Source organism: Phocoena phocoena, chromosome 17 (genome assembly GCF_963924675.1).
Source record: "Phocoena phocoena chromosome 17, mPhoPho1.1, whole genome shotgun sequence".
Taxonomy (NCBI): domain Eukaryota; kingdom Metazoa; phylum Chordata; class Mammalia; order Artiodactyla; family Phocoenidae; genus Phocoena; species Phocoena phocoena.
The window spans coordinates 29,805,036-29,825,076 of NC_089235.1; the positions used below are offsets into that span (position 1 = coordinate 29,805,036).

Below are 20,041 nucleotides of genomic sequence, written 5' to 3' on the forward strand. Positions count from 1 at the left end.
CCTTTTCTCCACACCCTCTCCAGCATTTATTGTTTCTAGATTTTTTGATGATGGCCATTCTGACTGGTGTGAGATGATATCTCATTGTAGTTTTGATTTGCATTTCTCTAATGATTTATGATGTTGAACATTCTTTCGGGTGTTTGTTGGCAGTCTGTATATCTTCTTTGGAGAAGTGTCTATTTAGGTCTTCTGCCTATTTTTGGATTGGGTTGTTTTTTTGTTATTGAGCTGCTTGTAGATTTTGGAGATTAATCCTTTGTCAGTTGCTTCATTTGCAAATACTTTCTCCCATTCTGAGGGTTGTCTTTTGGTCTTGTTTATGGTTTCCTGTGCTGTGCAAAAGCTTTGAAGTTTCATTAGGTCCCATTTGTTTATTTTTGTTTTTATTTCCATTTTTCTAGGGGGTGGGTCAAAAAGGATCTTGCTGTGATTTATGTCATAGAGTGTTCTGCCTATGTTTTCCTCTAAGAGTTTGATAGTTTCTGGCCTTACATTTAGGTCTGTAATCCATTTTGAGCTTATTTTTGTGTATGGTGTTAGGGAGTGTTCTAATCTCATACTTTTACATGTACCTGTCCAGTTTTCCCAGCACCACTTATTGAAGAGGCTGTCTTTTCTCTACTGTATATTCTTGCCTCCTTTATCAAAGATAAGGTGACCATATATGTGTGGGTTTATCTCTGGGCTTTCTATCCTGTTCCACTGATCTATCTTTCTGTTTTTGTGCCAGTACCATACTGTCTTGATTACTGTAGCTTTGTAGTATAGTCTGAAATCAGGGAGCCTGCTTCCTCCAGCTCCATTTTTCGTTCTCAAGGTTGCTTTGGCTATTCGGGGTCTTGTGTGTTTCCATACAAATTGTGAAATTTTTTGTTCTAGTTCTGTGAAAAATGCCAGTGGTAGTTTGATAGGGATTGCATTGAATCTGTAGATTGCTTTGGGTAGTAGAGTCATTTTCACAATGTTGATTCTTCCAATCCAAGAACATGGTATATCTCTCCATCTATTTGTATCATCTTTCTTTCTTTCATCAGTGTCTTATAATTTTCTGCATACAGGTCTTTTGTCTCCTTAGGTAGGTTTATTCCTAGATATTTTATTCTTTTTGTTGGAACGGTAAATGGGACTGTTTTCTTAATTTCTCTTTCAGATTTTTCATCATTAGTGTATAGGAATGCCAGAGATTTCTGTGCATTAATTTTGTATCCTGCTACTTTACCAAATTCATTGATTAGCTCTAGTAGTTTTCTGGTAGCATCTTTAGGATACTCTATGTAGAGTATCATGTCATCTGCAAACAGTGACAGCTTTACTACTTCTTTTCTGATTTGGATTCCTTTTATTTCTTTTTCTTCTCTGATTGCTGTGGCTAAAACTTCCAAAACTATGTTGAATAATAGTGGTGAGAGTGGGCAACCTTGTCTTGTTCCTGATCTTAGTGGAAATGGTTTCAGTTTTTCACCATTGAGGACGATGTTGGCTGTGGATTTGTCATATATGGCTTTTATTATGTTGAGGAAAGTTCCCTCTATGCCTACTTTCTGCAGGGTTTTTAACATAAATGGGTGTTGAATTTTGTCGAAAGCTTTCTCTGCATCTATTGAGATGATCATATGGTTTTTCTCCTTCAGTTTGTTAATATGGTGTATCACGTTGATTGATATGCGTATATTGAAGAATCCTTGCATTCCTGGAATAAACCCCAGTTGATCATGGTATATGATTCTTTTAATGTGCTGTTGGATTCTGTTTGCTAGTATTTTGTTGAGGATGTCTGCATCTATGTTCATCAGTGATATTGGCATCTGGTTTTCTTTCTTTGTGGCGTCTTTGTCTGGTTTTGGTATCAGGGTGATGGTGGCCTCATAGAATGAGTTTGGGAGCGTTCTTCCCTCTGCTATATTTTGGAAGAGTTTGAGAAAGATAGGTGTTAGCTCTTCTCTAAATGTTTGATAGAATTCGCCTGTGAAGCCATCTGGTCCTGGGCTTTTGTTTGTTGAAAGATTTTTAATCACAGTTTCAATTTCAGTGCTTGTGATTGGTCTGTTCATATTTTCTATGTCTTCCTGGTTCAGTCTCAGCAGGCTGTGGAATTCTAAGAATTTGTCCATTTCTTCCAGGTTGTCCATTTTATTGGCATAGAGTTGCTTATAGTAATCTCTCATGATCCTTTGTCTTTCTGCAGTGTCAGTTGTTACTTCTCCTTTTTCATTTCTAATTCTATTGATTTGAGTCTTCTCCCTGTTTTTCTTGATGAGTCTGGCTAATGGTTTATCAATTTTGTTTATTTTCTCAAAGAACCAGCTTTTAGTTTTATTGATCTTTGCTATCGTTTCCTTCATTTCTTTTTCATTTCATGATCTGATTTTTATGATTTCTTTTCTTCTGCTAACTTCGGGGGTTTTTTGTTCTTCTTTCTCTGATTGCATTAGGTGCAAGGTTAGGTTGTTTATTTGAGATGTTTCCTGTTTGTTAAGGTAGGATTGTATTGCTATAAACTTCCCTCTTAGAACTGCTTTTGCTGCATTCCATAGGTTTTGGGTCGTTGTGTCTCCATTGTCATTTGTTTCTACATATTTTTTGATTTCCTCTTTGATTTCTTCAGTGATGACTTCGTTATTAAGTAGTGTATTGTTTGGCCTCCACGTGTTTGTAATTTTTACAGATATTTTCATGTAAGTGATATCTAGTCTCATAGCGTTGTGGTCGGAAAAGATAGTTGATACGATTTCAGTTTTTGTAAATTTACCAAGGCTTGATTTGTGACCCAAGATATGATCTATCCTAGAGAATGTTCCATGAGCACTTGAGAAAAATGTGTATTCTGCTGTTTTTGGATGGAATGTCCTATAAATATCAGTTAAGTCCATCTTCTTTAATGTATCATTTAGAGCTTGTGTTTCCTTATTTATTTTCATTTTGAATGATCTGTCCATTGGTGAAAGTGGGGTATTAAAGTCCCCTACTATGAATGTGTTACTGTCGATTTCCCCTTTTATGGCTGTTAGTATTTGCCTTATGTATTGAGGTGCTCCTATGTTGGGTGCATAAATATTTACAATTGTTATATCTTCTTCTTCCATTGATCCCTTGATCATTCTGTAGTGTCCTTCTTTGTCTCTTATAATAGTCCTTGTTTTAAAGTCTGTTTTGTCTGATATGAGAATTGCTACTCCAGCTTTCTTTTTTTTTTTTTTTCTGCGGTATGCGGGCCTCTCACTGTTGTGGCCTCTCCCGTTGCAGAGCACAGGTTCCAGACGCACAGGCTCAGCAGCCATGGCTCATGGGCCTAGCTGCTCCGTGGCATGTGGGAGTCTCCCGACCAGGGCATGAACTTGGGTCCCCTGCATCGGCAGGCAGACTTCCAACCACTGCGCCACCAGGGAAGCCCTCCAGCTTTCTTTTGATTTCCATTTGCATGGAATATCTTTCCATCCCTTCACTTTCAGTCTGTATGTGTCTCTAGGTCTGAAGTGGGTCTCTTGTAGACAGCATATATATGGGTCTTGTTTTTGTATCCATTCAGCCAGTCTGTCTTTTGGTGGGAGCATTTAATCCATTTATATTTAAGGTAATTATCGATATGTATGTTCCTATTCCCATATACTTAATTGTTTTGGGTTTGTTATTGTAGGTCTTTTCCTTCTCTTGTGTTTCTTGCCTAGAGAAGTTCCTTTAGCATTTGTTGTAAAGCTGGTTTGGTGGTGCTGAACTCTCTCAGCTTTTGCTTGTCTGTAAAGGTTTTAATTTCTACATCAAATCTGAATGAGAACCTTGCTGGGTAGAGTAATCTTGGTTGTAGGTTTTTCCCTTTCATCACTTTAAATATGTCCTGCCAGTCCCTTCTGGCTTGCTGAGTTTCTGCTGAAAGATCAGCTTTTAACCTTATGGGGATTCCCTTTGTGTGTTATTTCTTGTTTTTCCCTTGTTGCTTTTAATATTTTTTTTTGTATTTAATTTTTGATAGTTTGATTAATATGTGTCTTGGCATGTTTCTCCTTGGATTTATCCTGTATGGGACTCTGTGCTCCCTGGACTTGATTAACTATTTCCTTTCCCATATTAGGGAAGTTTTCAACTATAATCTGTTCAAATATTGACTCAGTCCCTTTCTTTTTCTCTTCTTCTTCTGGGACCCCTATAATTCGAATGTTGGTGTGTTTAATGTTGTCTCAGAGGTCTCTGAGACTGTCCTCAGTTCTTTTCATTCCTTTTTCTTTATTCTGCTCTGCAGTAGTTATTTCCACTGTTTTATCTTCCAGGTCACTTATCCGTTCTTCTGCCTCAGTTATTCTGCTATTGATCCCTTCTAGAGTATTTTTAATTTCATTTATTGTGTTGTTCATCATTGCTTGTTTCCTCTTTAGTTCTTCTAGGTCCTTGTTAAATGTTTCTTGCATTTTCTGTACTCTATTTCCAAGATTTTGGATCATCTTTACTATCATTATTCTGAATTATTTTTCAGGTAGATTGCCTATTTCCTCTTCATTTGTTAGGTCTGGTGAGTTTTTATCTTGCTCCGTCATCTGCTGTGTGTTTTTCTGTCTTCTCATTTTGCTTATCTTACTGTGTTTGGCGTCTCCTTTTTGCAGGCTGCAGGTTCGTAGTTCCCGTTGTTTTTGGTGTCTGTCCTCAGTGGCTAAAGTGGGTTCAGTGGCTTGTGTAGGCTTCCTGTTGGAGGGGACTAGTGCCTGTGTTCTGGTGGATGAGGCTGGATCTTTTTCTGGTGGGCAGGTCCACGTCTGTTGGTGTGTTTTGGGGTTTCTGTGGCCTTATTATGATTTTAGGCAGCCTCTCTGCTAATGGGTGGGGTTGTGTTCCTGTCTTGCTAGTTGTTTGGCATAGGGTGTCCAGCACTGTAGCTTGCTGGTCATTGAGTGAAGCTGGGTGCTGGTGTTGAGTTGGAGATCTCTGGGAGATTTTTGCCGTTTGATATTACGTGGAGCTGGGAGGTCTTTTGTGGACCAGTGTCCTGAAATTGGCTCTCCCACCTCAGAGGCACAGCACTGACTCCTGGCTGGAGCACCAAGAGCCTTTCAGCCACATGGCTCAGAATAAAAGGGAGAAAAAGTTGAAAGAAAGAAAGAAAGAAAGAAATAGGGAAAGGGGGAGAGGGAGAGGGAGAGAAAGAAAGAAAGGGGATAAAATAAAATAAAGTACAATAAAATAAAATAAAGTTATTAAAATAAAAATAAATTATTAAGAAAAAAAAATTTTTAAGTAAAAAAACAAAGAAAAAGAAACGGACGGACAGAACCCTAGGACAAATGGTGAAGGCAAAGCTATACAGACAAAATCTTACATAGAAGCATTCACATACCCATTCACAAAAAGAGAAAAAGGGGAAAAAATAATATATCTTGCTCTCAAAGTTCACCTCCTCATTTTGGGATGATTTATTGTCTATTCAGGTGTTCCACAGATGCAGGGTACATCAAGTTGATTGTGGAGATTTAATCCGCTGCTTCTGTGGCTGCTGGGAGAGATTTCCCCTTCTCTTCTTTGTTCTCACAGCTCCCAGGGGCTCAGCTTTGGATTTGGCCCCACCTCTTCGTGTAGGTCGCCTGAGGGCATCTGTTCTTTGCTCAAACAGGATGGGGTTAAAGGAGCAGCTGGTTGGGGGCTCTGGCTCCCTCAGGCCGGGGGGAGGGAGGGGTACGGATGCGGGGCGAGCCTGCAGCGGCAGAGGCCAGCATGACGTTGCACCTGCCTGAGGTGCGCTGTGCGTTCTCCCGGGGAAGTTGTCCCTGGATCACGGAACCCTGGCTGTCGTGGGCTGCATAGGGTCCCGGCGGGGGAGGTGTGGAGAGTGACCTGTGCTCGCCTTCTTGGTGGCGGCAGCAGCAGCCTTAGCGTCTCATGCCCGTCTCTGGGGTCCCCACTTTTAGCCACGGCTCGTGCCCATCTCTGGAGCTCCTTTAAGCAGCCCCCTTTATCCCCTCTCCTCGCTCACCAGGAAACAAAGAGGGAAGAAAATGTCCCTTGCCTCTTCGGCAGGTCCAGATTTTTCCCCGGACTCCCTCCCAGCTAGCCGTAGTGCCCTACGTAGTGCCCTTCAGGCTGTGTACACGCAGCCAGTCCTCTCCCTGCCCTCCGACCGAAGTCCAAGCCTCAGCTCCCAGCCCCCACCCGCCCCGGCGTGTGAGCAGAGAAGCCTCTGGGGCTGGTGAGTGCCGGTCTGCATGGATCCTCTGTGCGGGAATCTCTCCGCTTTGCCCTCCACACCCCTGTTGCTGCACCCTCGTCTGTGGCTCCGAAGCTCCCCCCGCCCCCCGCCCCAAGTCTCTGCCCATGAATGGGCTTCCTAGTGTGTGGAAACCTTTCCTCCTTCACGGCTCCCTCCCACTGGTGCAGGTCGCGACCCTATTCTTTTGTCTCTGTTTATTCTTTTTTCTTTTGCCCTACCCAGGTACATGGGGGGTTTCTTGCCTTTTGGGAGGTCTGAGGTCTTCTGCCAGCGTTCAGTAGGTGTTCTATAGGAGCAGTTCCACATGTAGATGTATTTCTGATGTATCTGTGGGGAGGAAGGTGATCTCTGCGTCTTACTCTTCCGCCATCTTCCTCCCAATCTAGGCATTTGTTTTAAAAAGAACTGTGATAATTATTTTATTTTTAAACAAATAATGTTACCTCATTTTAACACTACAATTTTCTTTCTTTTTTTTTTTCCTTCCATTTTTAAAGTCTTTATTGAATTCGTTACAGTATTGCTTCTGTTTTATGTTTTGGTTTTTTGGCGGCGAGGCATGTGGGATCCTAGCTCCCTGATCAGGGATCCAACCCACAGTCCCTAACACTATAATTTTCTCTATGCTCTTTTCTCTTGTCCTTTCACTCCTGTGGACTATTATGGAAGGGCTAAGAGATTAAAGTACTGATGTTGATATATTATTTGTAAATCATTTTAGAAAAACTATTAATTTTATCACTTAATTGACTCCTCTTAACTCATTACAGTTTTAGGACTTTGTGTCTTGAAATTATTATATTCACATTCCTTTATCGTGTTTTTTAGAAAATTACTATAAAATGTGATTCTGCCAAGTGCTTAAGTTTATGCTTTTATATTAAAAACCTGTTTTAAATTTCTCCTCCCAACCCTTTTCTCCAATTAGGCTTCAATGTTAGCTGCAGAAAATGACCCATATGGGCCTTTGCCACCAGGCTGGGGTAAGCTAATATGTTGTTGGTAAAAATACCTGAAATGTATATATAGCAAATAGTTAATAAATGCTATGCTCACTCTGTTTTTAGAAAAAAGAGTGGATTCAACAGACAGAGTTTACTTTGTGAATCATAACACAAAAACAACCCAGTGGGAGGATCCCAGAACTCAAGGGTATGTATATACTGCAGCCTTACTTAAGTGATCTTACACATGTCTGAAGATGGAATCAAGTAAACCTTGATTCAGACATTTTTAGCACCTAGAAAATGATCACCTTGTGATTGTAACTTTATCTTTTAGCCTACAGAATGAAGAACCCCTGCCAGAAGGCTGGGAAATTAGGTATACCCGGGAAGGCGTTAGGTACTTTGTTGATCATAACACAAGAACAACAACGTTCAAAGATCCTCGCAATGGGAAGTCATCTGTGTAAGTGAAGTTCTTAAATGCTGTTTAATGAGGATATAAAGTTTCATTTCTAATTTAGCTTCAAGTTTAGCAACAAATTTTACTTTGTGTATTAAGAAAATCTACATGAGTAATACCCTGGTATACCTGCCTTTGCCCTACTTTATTACAGAATGGATTTGTGGCACATAATTTCTTAATAAGAACAATAGCAAATATTTAGTGATTACTATGTGCCAAGGATTCTTTTAAGCACTTTATATAAATTAGCTTTTTATCTTCCAAAAATTCCTTGAGGTAGATACTGTTATTTTCCAAGTGTAGAAACAGGCTTAGGGAGCATAACTAACTTATGCAAAATCATAACGGCAAATAATGGAAGTGGTTTCAGACCAAGGCAGTCTGTCCGCAGAGTCTGTGCTCTTAAGAGATGCATCATGCTGCTGCATCGTCAGAGAATGAGACATTCAACAAAATTGAATTTTCCAGGTAAAAAATAGCTTAATTATTTGAAAGATCTCTCCTTCATCCTTACTCTTAGGTGTGATATCTTTGCATCACTAAGAAAATAGAAGCAGCGATTAAGTTTTTTACAAATTCCTACCATTACATCTATCTACCTACCAGTATCTGTCTTCCCTCTTCATTCTAAAGATGAACTGTCATTGCTCCTATCAAAGGCCAGTCCCTCTGGTGGCACACTAGATCTTTCCCCCTCTTTTCCAATTAACTGCTCTATGAGTGATCATGTTTCTATCTTCCATCTTTCTCTGATGAATTATTCTCATCATCTATTAATTCTCTTAGATTGAAAATGAACAAGTAGAAAGCCATAACTCTTCAACTTATAAATCCATTCAGTGAAAATTCATTTTTATTACCACCCTATACAAGAAAACTAACTAAATGAGTTGTCTCTATATTGCTGTTTCTAATTTCTCTCTCAGACCGACAACAAGGAAGTTTCACTGACCCTGACCTTGCTAAGGGTACCAGTGACCTCCACATAGTTGAGGGGTTGTTTTGCAGTTCTGTTTTGACACAATAAGGAGGATTTGACAAAAATTTCTCTCTCCTGGCAAAAGTATCAATAGTACAGGGACTCAACTTTCATGATTTCTTTCTGCCTTTTTGGTCTTACTTCTTCCTCTGTTTTTTGGGTCCTCCTTTTCTCTTTAGCCTGTTAACATTGAAGTACCCAGAGCTCTGTCCTTAGATCTCTTTCCTTTTTTGTCCGTGCTCATTCTCTTGGTGAATCTTATCCAGTGTCAAAAAATTTCTATATGCTGATGACTCACAAATGTTATCTCTAGCTTTTCACTTGAAATTTTGTTTCATATATTCAGCTGCTTACTTGATAACTCTGTTCATAACTTTTTCCTGATAACTGCCATCAATCAGGCTTGTTCTACCTGGGCTGTTTCCATCTCAGTTGAAGGCAACTCCACTCTTAGGTGTGCTTGAGCCAGAAATCTTGGAATTATCCTCGACTGCTCTTTCTCTCTTACCTCACATACAGTCCATCAAGAATTCTAGTTACTGCACCTTCAGAAGGTATCCAGGACCAGCTGTGTCTCGCCACATCCACTGCCACCACTTTGGTCCAAGCTACCACGCTCTCTCACTTGGAGTGGTGCCTCTTAAGTATTGCTCTGCTTTCTACCCACACCTCATGTAATACTATTCTCCATAAAGCAGCAAGACTTTTTAATTTTTTTCTTTTAATTTAAGTAGAAAGTTATTCCTTTGCAGAAAACCCTTCAGTGGTTTCCTTCTCAATCAGAGTGAAAAGCAAAGTACTTACAGTGGCCTCCAAGCCCTTATGGCATCTGACCCCTATTATCTCTTCAACCTCATCTCTGATATTTCTTCTCATTCACTCTGCTTCAGCTTCCCTGGCCACTTAGCTGTACCTCAGACATCTGAGGCTCCCACATCTGGGCTTTCATTTCCTCTGCTTGGTATGCTGTTTCCCTCAATATTATCTATATGGCTTATGCCCACCATGTTTTTGCTCAAATACTGCTTTATCTGTGAACACTACTCTGTTTACCCTTTTCACAATTTAAAAATTCTTCCCCACTTCACTCCTTGTCCTTTTTTTTTTTTTGCAGTACGCGGGCCTCTCACTGCTGCGGCCTCTTCCGCCGCGGAGCACAGGCTCCGGTCACACAGGCTCAGCAGCCATGGCTCACAGGCCCAGCCACTCCGCGGCATGTGGGATCTTCCCAGACCAGAGCACGAACCTGTATCCCCTGCATCGGCAGGCAGACTGTCAACCACTGCGCCACCAGGGAAGCCCCACTCCTTGTCCTTTTTACACTGCCTTTTCTTCCTTCTTGAGGAGCGGGAGTAGTGAGATAATTATCCCCTTCTAACACTGAATATATATTGATAGTATACTTATTCATTCTATTTCTTGTCTATCTCCTTCACTAGTACATAGGCTGCACAAAAACAGGTATTTTAATCTGTTTTATTAACCAATAATACTCTCACTATCTAGAATAGTGCCAGATACATACTGTGCATTCTGTAAATATTTGTTGAATGAATTCACTTGAACCTGACAACAAAAGAGAACATTTTCCATCCATTCCAAAATGTTCCCTAAGACTCTGAAAGTTCTTTATGCCTCTCTCTTGTGACTAGTCTCAGTGTGACCAGAACGTATCCCTACATGCCACCCACCCTGCTTCTTCCCTCACTGACTAGCTGAACTGGGTGACTGGGTATCACTTCTTCCTAGGAACTCAATTTTGCTTTGCTTACTCTCTCCAGCAATATTTGTTTCGATTTCAGATTCTTTTTAAGATGTGGTAGAATTTCCTTTCGTGTCTCTTCTATCTAGAGCCTTTCTCCTCCTTGGATTTAAGGGTTGTCAAGAAGTTTTTTTTGAAATAGTCAGGGGGGCTTCCCTGGTGGCGCAGTGGTTGAGAGTCCACCTGCCGATGCAGGGGACACGGGTTCGTGCCCCGGTCCGGGAAGATCCCACATGCCGCGGAGCGGCTAGGCCCATGAGCCATGGCCACAGGGCCTGTGCTCTGCAACGGGAGAGGCAACAGCAGTGAGAGGCCCGCGTACCACAAAAAAAAAAAAAAGAAATAGTCAGTAGTAAACTTTAGTATTTTATTTAACTAACTTCTTTTTTTTTTTTAATAACATAGCTTTTTATTTTTGCAATCTAATATATGGTTGAAATCTAAAATGTGGTTGAAACCATGACCTCCCAAAAAGTATAGAAAAAGCAACATATACCATCCACAGACAATTCCTGTTGCCAGTCCTGGTGTTACAACAAAATTCAATTGTATATTTTTATGTTGTAGGTATCATGCCTACATGATGACATGTATCATGCCTGTTGGTTTTTTCCTCTCCCGCAATCTACATTCCTGCAAATCCTAATGTCAGTTTATTTTTGTTTTCTAATAAAAATGTAAATCTCAATATGTTAGTGAGAATTAACCCTTTTTTTTTTAGTCCAACGCTTTTATTGAGCACATTATTATAATTTTTTAATCATTAAAGATCTAAAACCTATAATATGAGTAAGACTTTAAGAATTTATATTTAAAGTTTTTCCACCTACTTACATGTCCAACAATAAGGAATTGGTCCAATAAGAATTAACCCTTTGAAACATTTTTTTTCCCCTACAGTACTCTATTAGGACTGCTGGATTATTTGAAAATTTGTCAGGTTTTTTTTAATATCCTTTTAAAAATTTTTTAAATTTTATTTTATATTGCAATATATTTGATTTACAATGTTGTGTTAGTTTCAGGTGTACAGCAAAGTGATTTAGTTATACATATACATGTATCTATTCTTTTTCAGATTCTTTTCCCATATAGGTTATTACAGAGTATTGAGTAGAGTTCCCTGTACTGTACCCTTGTTGATTATCTATTTTATTTTTTTATATTTTTTTGCCAGGCAAAAGTATTTTTGTGTGGATTTACATTTTTTCCCCCCAATGGAAAGGTAGCTTTAATGTGCTAAAAGGATTCTTTTGACCTCTAGCTAAATTTGGGATGTTACAGAAGTTCCCTGAAACATCTCAAAGAGAGAGATTAAACTAATTAGATTTACTTGGTATGTTGAATTACATGGGAAGCATTGTCAAATGAGTGATGATAAACCTTCTTAGGTTATATGGGTAAATGTTATTAATATAAATGTTCTAGAAATTATATGCAGTTCCTAAAATTGGATATGTCTTGGTATAATGTTATGTCATAATTTTAGTTATTATCTTAAGATGTTATATGTTGCATAAATAACCAAATTTCTTGGTCAATTGCATTGTAATCAGGTCTTTAACCATGCCATTTTAAGTCTTTGACATTTATATTACTCTGATGCTTTTACAAAAATGAAGATCTTCAAGAAGGTTCATAGAAAGGACTTTTTTACAAATACAGGTTTCTGATAACTTTTAAATCATACCACCAAACTGGGTAAGAAATTACAGAACTCTAATGGAAAACCTGATGGCTTCATAAACTGCTAACAAGAGATCAGGATCAATAAGAATTAATTACATGGGACTGAATGAACTGATGAATACGATTTATGTTTTATGACTTTTGTCTGAAACAGTAGTGGCTTTTAATATTTTTTTTCCAAATATGAGGAAACCTTTCCTGTTAAGCTAACTATGACTATGTATCATATACATAAATATTTAAATTCTATCACATATTATCACTGTTTTATACATTTTTTATTTATTTTGAGTTACCAACATATTTAATTTTGTTGCTGTTTCTCCACTCTGTTATCTGGGATTGTACCCCTTCTTCTTAAAAAATACTTTTTACTATTACCCTTTAGTTTGTTATGCTAATGACAAATCTGTTTTTGATTTTCTATAAATGTTTTCATTTTCTTTCCAAAAGATGCTTTTGCTTGCATACAATTCTTAGGTTTGCTGTTACATCCTTTTGGCACATTAACTAACTTTCTTTACAAAAGATCCATCCATACACATAATCTCCCTCTTTGTGTATGTTGTGTGTCCTCATTGCTCAAGTCTCTGTTGGCCCACTAAATACATCTTTACTTCTCTCCCAACAAGTAACCTTCCTATGGTCATTTGTAGGACCCGGGTACACTCCAATTTCGTACTAAATCTAGCTTTATTATGAATTAACACATGGTTTGTTTTTGTTTTTCTTTAGAACTAAAGGTGGTCCACAGATTGCTTATGAACGCAGCTTTAGGTGGAAACTTGCTCACTTCCGTTATTTGTGCCAGGTACTATGGTGGTAAATAAATCTTCTGTTCATAATCATTTAGTTTTATCTTTACCCAATACATGTCCTGTAACTTACATGATATTACGATATTATTTTTGTTTTTAGTCTAATGCACTACCCAGTCATGTAAAGATCAATGTGTCCCGGCAGACATTGTTCGAAGATTCCTTTCAACAGGTAAGAAAGATGTTATCAGAATAAAATTGTACAGTCAGCCCTCTGTATCGGCAGGTACAGCATCCATGGATTCAGCCAACAGTGGATAGAAAATATTCCAGGGTGGCTTGGAAGGGGGACTCCAGAAAGTTTCGAAAGGCAAAATTTGAATTTTCTGCAGCCAGCAAATTCAGGCATACCTTGCTTTATTGTGCTTTAGTTTATTTTGCTTTGCAGGTACTGTGATTTTTACAGATTGAAGGTTTATGACAGCCTTGTGTTGAGCAGGTCTCTTGGCACCATTTTTCCAACAGCATTTGCTCACTTGGTGTCTCTATGTCACAATTTCATAATTTCTTGAAATATTCCAAACTTTTTCATTACTGTTAATTTGTTATGGTGTTCTGTGATCAGTTATCTTTGATTTACTATTGCCAAAAGATTATGACTTGCTCAGATGATAGCATTTTTTTAACAATAAAGTATTTTTGAATTAAGGTATGTACATTGTCTTTTTAGACAAATTACTATTGCACAGTTAATAGACTATAATACAGTGTAAACATGACTTCTATATGCACTGGGAAACCAAAATATTCATGTAGATTGAGTTATTTTGATATTCTCTTCATTGCAGTGGTCTAGAACCAAACCTGTAATATCTCCAAGGCATGCCTGTATTCATGTAGTGTTTATATTGTATTAGGTATTATAAGTAATTTAGAGACGATTTAAAATATATGGGAAGATATGCATAGGTTGGGCATCCTTAGATTTGGTACCTGTGGGGGTGTCCTGGAACCAATGTACCTTGGATACTGAGAGAGACTGTACAACTTGAGTCACTGTATTCTGTATATCTGAAGGGAGTTAGGGCTTAGAAATGTTAAACCATTCAGAACACAGCTGTAACAATGACTACCACTTACTGAGTGTCCATTACAATAATAGTCATAATAAACCCCATCGTGTATTGAGTGACTGCCACATGCTTAGCACTGGCACCTTAGAGTTATCATTTCATTTACTTCATCCTCACAATGTCCCTTTGAGATGGCTTCTGTTGTTATCTCCATTTTGCAGGCACAGGTACCTAGGCTGAGAGACAAAATCATCCTGCCATGAATTAGATTACTAAAAGAAAGCTTAAAGAGCTTCTGGAACAAGTTGACACATTTTGACACTTATTTACTTTTCTAAGACTTTATTAACTCAAATAAAAAAGACATGATAATGCTACTAAACTATTTAAAATTAGATTGGTATAGGTACCGTATTCCATTTAAATGTTCCTCTAATAATCCTAGTGTTAATTCTCACCTCCTCTCGGTTTCTGTTTAAGCGTCATGATCTCAGACCTTGTTGGAGCACTCCATTTAAGATGATGAAGTAAAATTCCCTTTGTGTACAGGTACATAGGGACTTTTATGTATACAAGCCACAATGGAATAACAACTCTCTCAAGTCAGTGATGTTCAAACCTTAGCTTCATTTTAATAGCTGTTGGAGTTTGGACAAGATACTAATATAACTGTTTATTATCACAACTTCTTTTGGTTTGAGTTGATAAATTCTTAGCTAGTCCCAAGCTCTGTGTGAACTTTGTTTTAGTAAGTAAGTGCACATCTAAATTCATGGTAGATTTTACTTTGCTTTGTCCCCTGGCCTGGGGAGAATCGTGCTGTGCAAGACTGAGCCAATGACTTCCAGTGAAGTGGAGGCCTGCTGGTGAGCTGTGCCCCAACCCAGACCAGTCTTGGCTTTGGGAAGTAATTCATTTTTATCCAGAATTAAAGCCTATTTACTAGTAACCTTAGTATAAGCCTTTAAGGATTATAAAAATTTGGTATAGATACTATTTTAAGATATACTTTTTTATGCTTATATTTATAATCTTATAAATAATTCGTCACAATAGCTGAGTTCCTTTCATACTGAGAAATGGAATGTGTGGTATAAGCAGGACCCAGAGCAATAACTTTTGCTTCTCAGTAAGTGTTGCTAGCCAAAAAAACTTATAAGTCACCTTTTACAAGATTCTGGTAAAATTTGGAGAGCGACAAAGGAGGGAATATTTTTTAACCTTAAAAACTTCTGTGTCAAACTGTTCCTCTCTGCTACTAACCCAAAGTAGAACTACCATTTAATACCAGAAGAGGGGAAAGAGATTTATGAAAGTGTATCAGAGAAAGCTTAGGGGAGTAAGATACATCTTTGCTAGTTTGTGGAACAAACCAGTTATCTCTTGAGTTAAAAGCATTGTTGTATAAGGTAAGGAAATGTGTAATTTTTGAAAATACAGATGAAATTAAAATAAAATTGTTTTGGAGGAAACTTATGTTATATGTGAGTGATTAAATATCCTTGTTTTTGTTTTTAATTAGATTATGGCATTAAAACCCTATGACTTGAGGAGGCGATTGTATGTAATATTTAGAGGAGAAGAAGGACTTGATTATGGTGGTCTAGCAAGGTAAAATAAAAAACATATCTGCTTTGAAATAAGTGTATCTCCATTGTATGCAGTGGATATATTCTTGAAATGATACATTTTTTCAACAGCAATCCAAAGTTATTTTTAAAAACAAAAATTGAAATATTCACATAAGTCTAGCAGTAACCATTATTATTATTATGTTGGTTATCCTGTACATTTTCTCTGCCTATTCGGTTGACCCTTGAAAACATGGGGGTTAGGGATGCCGACCCCTACATTGTCAAAACTCTGCGTACTGCTGTCTCTGCTTCAGAAACAAAGGAGTATGGGATTAATAGATACAAACTACTATACATAAAATAGATAAGCAACAAGGATTTACTGTATAGCACAGGAAATTATATTCAGTATGTTGTACAAACCTATAATGGAATATAGTGTGAAAAATATATAACTGAATCACTTTGCTGTACACCTTAAACTAACACAATATTGTAAATCAACTATATTTCAGTTAAAAACAAAACAAAGGAATTGATAAGTGACTCACCCAAGGGCGGGAAGCTGAAGCAGTTTGGATAGAATCTGGACTCGAACCCTAGTTCTTTTGATTCCACACACTGTTGTCTCTAATTGAGCACAAACATTTCCCCACACTTAGTTAAAGATTTGTAAAATGAAAATACAGGTACTATGTTTATTGAAAACAATCCACAAAAAGGGGACCTGCAAAGTTCAAAAGCATGTTTTTCAAGGGTCAACTGTATATAAATTTGAATATATGTGTGATATCGTACATATTTGCTGTTTTTTAAAACAGAATTGATCATACAATATGCACAATATAGCAGCCTGATTTTGTTATTTTGTATATCATGGACATCTTTCCATATCATGTATAGAGCTAATACTAATGGTTGCACAATACTCCATTGTCTGGAGATAGCATAATTAATGGATCAGCATCCATAAGGTTGTTTCTTATGCTTTGCTATTATATCAGTTTATGCTGGTTTTATGTTTGTGTTTTTAATCCAGTCTGAGTCCTTTTGAGAATAAAGTTTTCCACATTCACTAAGTATATTGTTAACAGGCACTTGTGAAGCAATAAGAATGGGCAATCCTTTTTATTTAATTTTTTTCCCCTCAATTGCTTTGCCCAAACCTAATTTGACAGCAATTTATTTTTTCGTAAAACACTTTCATTAATTATTTCCAAAGAATTAAACTTGCTTTTCATAGAAACAGCTCTCTTTTTGAACTCATATTTCACGGGTGTACAGAATTACATAATCACAATTTTAGTACAGCTGGCTTTTAAAAAGAGTTGTGGGACTAGGTACAGCTGGTGGAGGTATATATGTGGGATTATCAGAGCTGGTTGTATTAACATATTTTCTCATCTAAAACATTATTAAGTTTTTTCAGAGAAGAAACTACCTGTCACAAAGGATATTCATATCACATCTATTGTGATTTGTCTCAATTTCAGAAATGTTCAGACATTAAAAAGAAAGGTACATCTTAGAAATGAAATACGGTATTATTTTTACAGTGTCTCACTTTATACCAGTCACATTCTTATCTGAACCCTTTTTTACCTTAACTGTTTGGGTTTTATTTTATATTTTGATGGTTTTAATGCATATAATGTATGTAGTCAGTTACTCAACACCATGATTTTCTTATTCCCAAATTCTTTATTTTTATTCATATATTGGTTTTGGTTTAGTCAGGAGTTCACAAGGGTGACATAGTCCTGTAGTTTTGTGTGCTTGAGAACGTGTTTTCTGTTGCTTTTGTATTTAAACAACAACTTCACTAGATATAAGTTTCTCACACAACACTAGTTCCTCCAGTACTCTGTAGACATTGTTTTCCTGTCTCCTAGTATTGAATGTAAGCACTGTGAAGTGGGAGACCAGCACCTTGTAGGAAGCTTTTTCCTCTGGGTGCCCACATAGGCCTTTTCTTTGAAGTTCATTAATTTCATTGTTGATTGTTTTATATCTTTTTTTAGAAACATATTAAGATCTTCCTTAACTTAAGGGAAATTTTCTTCTATTATGTCTTTGAATATCTTTTCTGTTCCATTTGTTCCATTTTCCTTCAGGAACATCAATCATGGGTATGTGGAATCTCCTTTGTCAGTCTTATATGTCTGTCATCTTTTCTCTGATCATTTTTATCTTTGTGCTTTTTCATTTTGTTTTGATTTTTCTGAAGCCTATCCTCATGTCACTGTTTGCAGTACTGCCCTACATTTTGCTGCTTCTAATGTGATTTTTCATTGTTAGTGGTTTTACTGTTTTCTTCTCTAGGCTCAGCTAGCTCATTTGTCGTCTAATAATTTTTTCAACCTCTTGTAACTCTTTAGTTCATTTGAGAGTGTATGGAAGAATACATTGAAAGGGAACTCTTTGCCTCTTGCTAGTTAGAATTTTTCCTTCTTTTTTCTTACCATTAGAGTATAGGTTAGATGCCGTGTTGTAGTCATTCTTTTTTTGAATTTACTTAGTTTTCTCTGGGCTGTTGTTTGCTAAAAGCGATCTGCAACAACTGGGAATTTTATTTCTAGTTTTTGTGTCTAAACACATTCTCACTAGATCTGTTCAGTCCTCTTCCCTGGGTACATGTCTTACTTCTGCCTCATTACAGCGCGAGGTCGACTTGCTTCAGCTACTTATGTTGGGACTGGATTTCGTTTTATAAATTGGTGTTTATCATTTCTCAGTTGATTTAGACTCCCTTCTCTACCCTTCAGTAAGTTTCCAAGATTGTGTTTTGAAAGTTTTGGAAAAACATTTGTAAACAGGCTGCCAGGCCAGATCTAGCCTGCACAGTGATGGCCCCCCCATTGTGATTTTAAATTTTTTTACATTACTTAACGACATTAAAGGAAATCACTAGATTATGCCTGTGAATCAAGATTTCTGGCTTATCTTTAAAATCACTTACCCCACCTTCTCACATGGCGTCAGTTGACCGAATCAGAGTAGCTTCTTCCCCTCTAGGGTAGCATACACTCTTTTTCACTTCCTGCCCACCACTGCCAAGTTGTCTAATGACTATGATTATATGCCCGGAAGTAATTCTTCCTTAAGACTGATGATAACTTTTATCAGGGATACAATGAGGAATAGGGGGTTGTGGCTAAGTAGAGAATGTCAGCCCATGCAGAGAAGGAAACCCCTTGTACTCACTTACTGATACCTGTAGACATTTGAGTTTGGAACCCTGCATTAGAAGAAATTGCTGTTGAAGAGAGTTTTTGCAAATTGAGTTTATTTTGTAATATAAATTATTAATCTTTTATCTAGTTGGGTTGTGTATATTGGACTTTTTAAAATGAAGCAAACTAGGTGGTAATAAGTTAGAGAATGCCTATCACATTTAAAGGTTTCATCTTTTAAAATTTTAGTTCCTTTTTTAATGCATTGGCAAGAAAAAATTAAAACTATTCCATAGCAGCAGAGCTGTGTATCTCAGTATCACCAGCAAATATTTATTAAAACCTATTGCATATAGGTTGTAGGATGCCTGTGAGAGTTAAAGATATAAAAAATATATAGAGGTATGACTTTTGTTTTTGAGGCGCTTACAGTCTGGTGGATGTAGTGGTCAAGTGGGCCAGTCCAGTGCAGAAAAATGACTACTATTGTGAGGTTGTTACCACAAAGTATTCAGTGACTGAGATACTGAAATACACTGAAAATTGCTTCAAAAAATTGCTAAAGTGGAATTGATCTAAGCTGGACTTGAAAGAGAAAGTGGGATCCCCATAGGCTGAATTGATGTGGAGGATTCATACACAAACAAAAATATGGCATAGGAAGAAGCACGCTATATGTCAGAAACACCAAGTTTATAGTTTGGCGACTCGGGAACTGGCAGGTAACTTGGAATGGAGGGCTACATTGCAGAGAAACTTAAATGGAGGGCTAAGGAATTGGACAGCAGAGTTGTTAAAGGCTGTTGAGCAGAGGGGTATGACGGATGGATGGATGTATTTAAGATCTGTTTTTAAATTCATACGTATGGGTGCTAAAAATAATGTTGACCTATTTTCTTGTAGAGAATGGTTTTTCTTGCTTTCACATGAAGTTTTGAACCCCATGTATTGCTTGTTTGAGTATGCTGGCAAGAACAACTACTGTCTGCAGATAAATCCAGCATCAACCATTAATCCAGACCATCTTTCATACTTCTGTTTCATTGGTCGCTTTATTGCTATGGTGAGTCCTGACTTTCAATTACCTATTTATTTATTTAAACTTTGCTTATTTCAAAAGTATTTTAGAGAGGACTTTATAAAAAATTATACACATTATCCTTGATTATGTGTGTTCACAAATTTTCTTACCAAGGAAGTTTGCCCAGAGAGTATCAATATATAGTTTATTTTTTGAGTACCTGTGTGAAATCAAGATTATGAATATGAAGATTATTGATATAGCCACTTGGTCTTTAAAAGTCCTTTCATTTAAACCTAATTATAGTATGACCACTTTTCTATAACAGGAAAATCTGAGTTGTATAATAATTGAACTCGATTAATGTTTTTGGAATTTTCAGAGCTTTGCAGAAGGTCTTGTGGGACTATGG

General features: G+C 37.4%; 1 protein-coding gene across 1 annotated transcript in view; it reads left to right on the forward strand.

Moving 5' to 3' along the window:
* Positions 1 to 20,041, forward strand: part of WWP1 (WW domain containing E3 ubiquitin protein ligase 1) — a 91,416-nt gene that overhangs the window by 52,448 nt on the left and 18,927 nt on the right. The window contains exons 11-17 of the mRNA XM_065895772.1: positions 7,119 to 7,173; positions 7,258 to 7,342; positions 7,472 to 7,600; positions 12,766 to 12,841; positions 12,949 to 13,020; positions 15,384 to 15,472; positions 19,512 to 19,671. Coding sequence (XP_065751844.1) covers positions 7,119 to 7,173; positions 7,258 to 7,342; positions 7,472 to 7,600; positions 12,766 to 12,841; positions 12,949 to 13,020; positions 15,384 to 15,472; positions 19,512 to 19,671 — 666 coding nt within the window. The remainder of the gene's footprint in view (positions 1 to 7,118; positions 7,174 to 7,257; positions 7,343 to 7,471; positions 7,601 to 12,765; positions 12,842 to 12,948; positions 13,021 to 15,383; positions 15,473 to 19,511; positions 19,672 to 20,041) is intronic.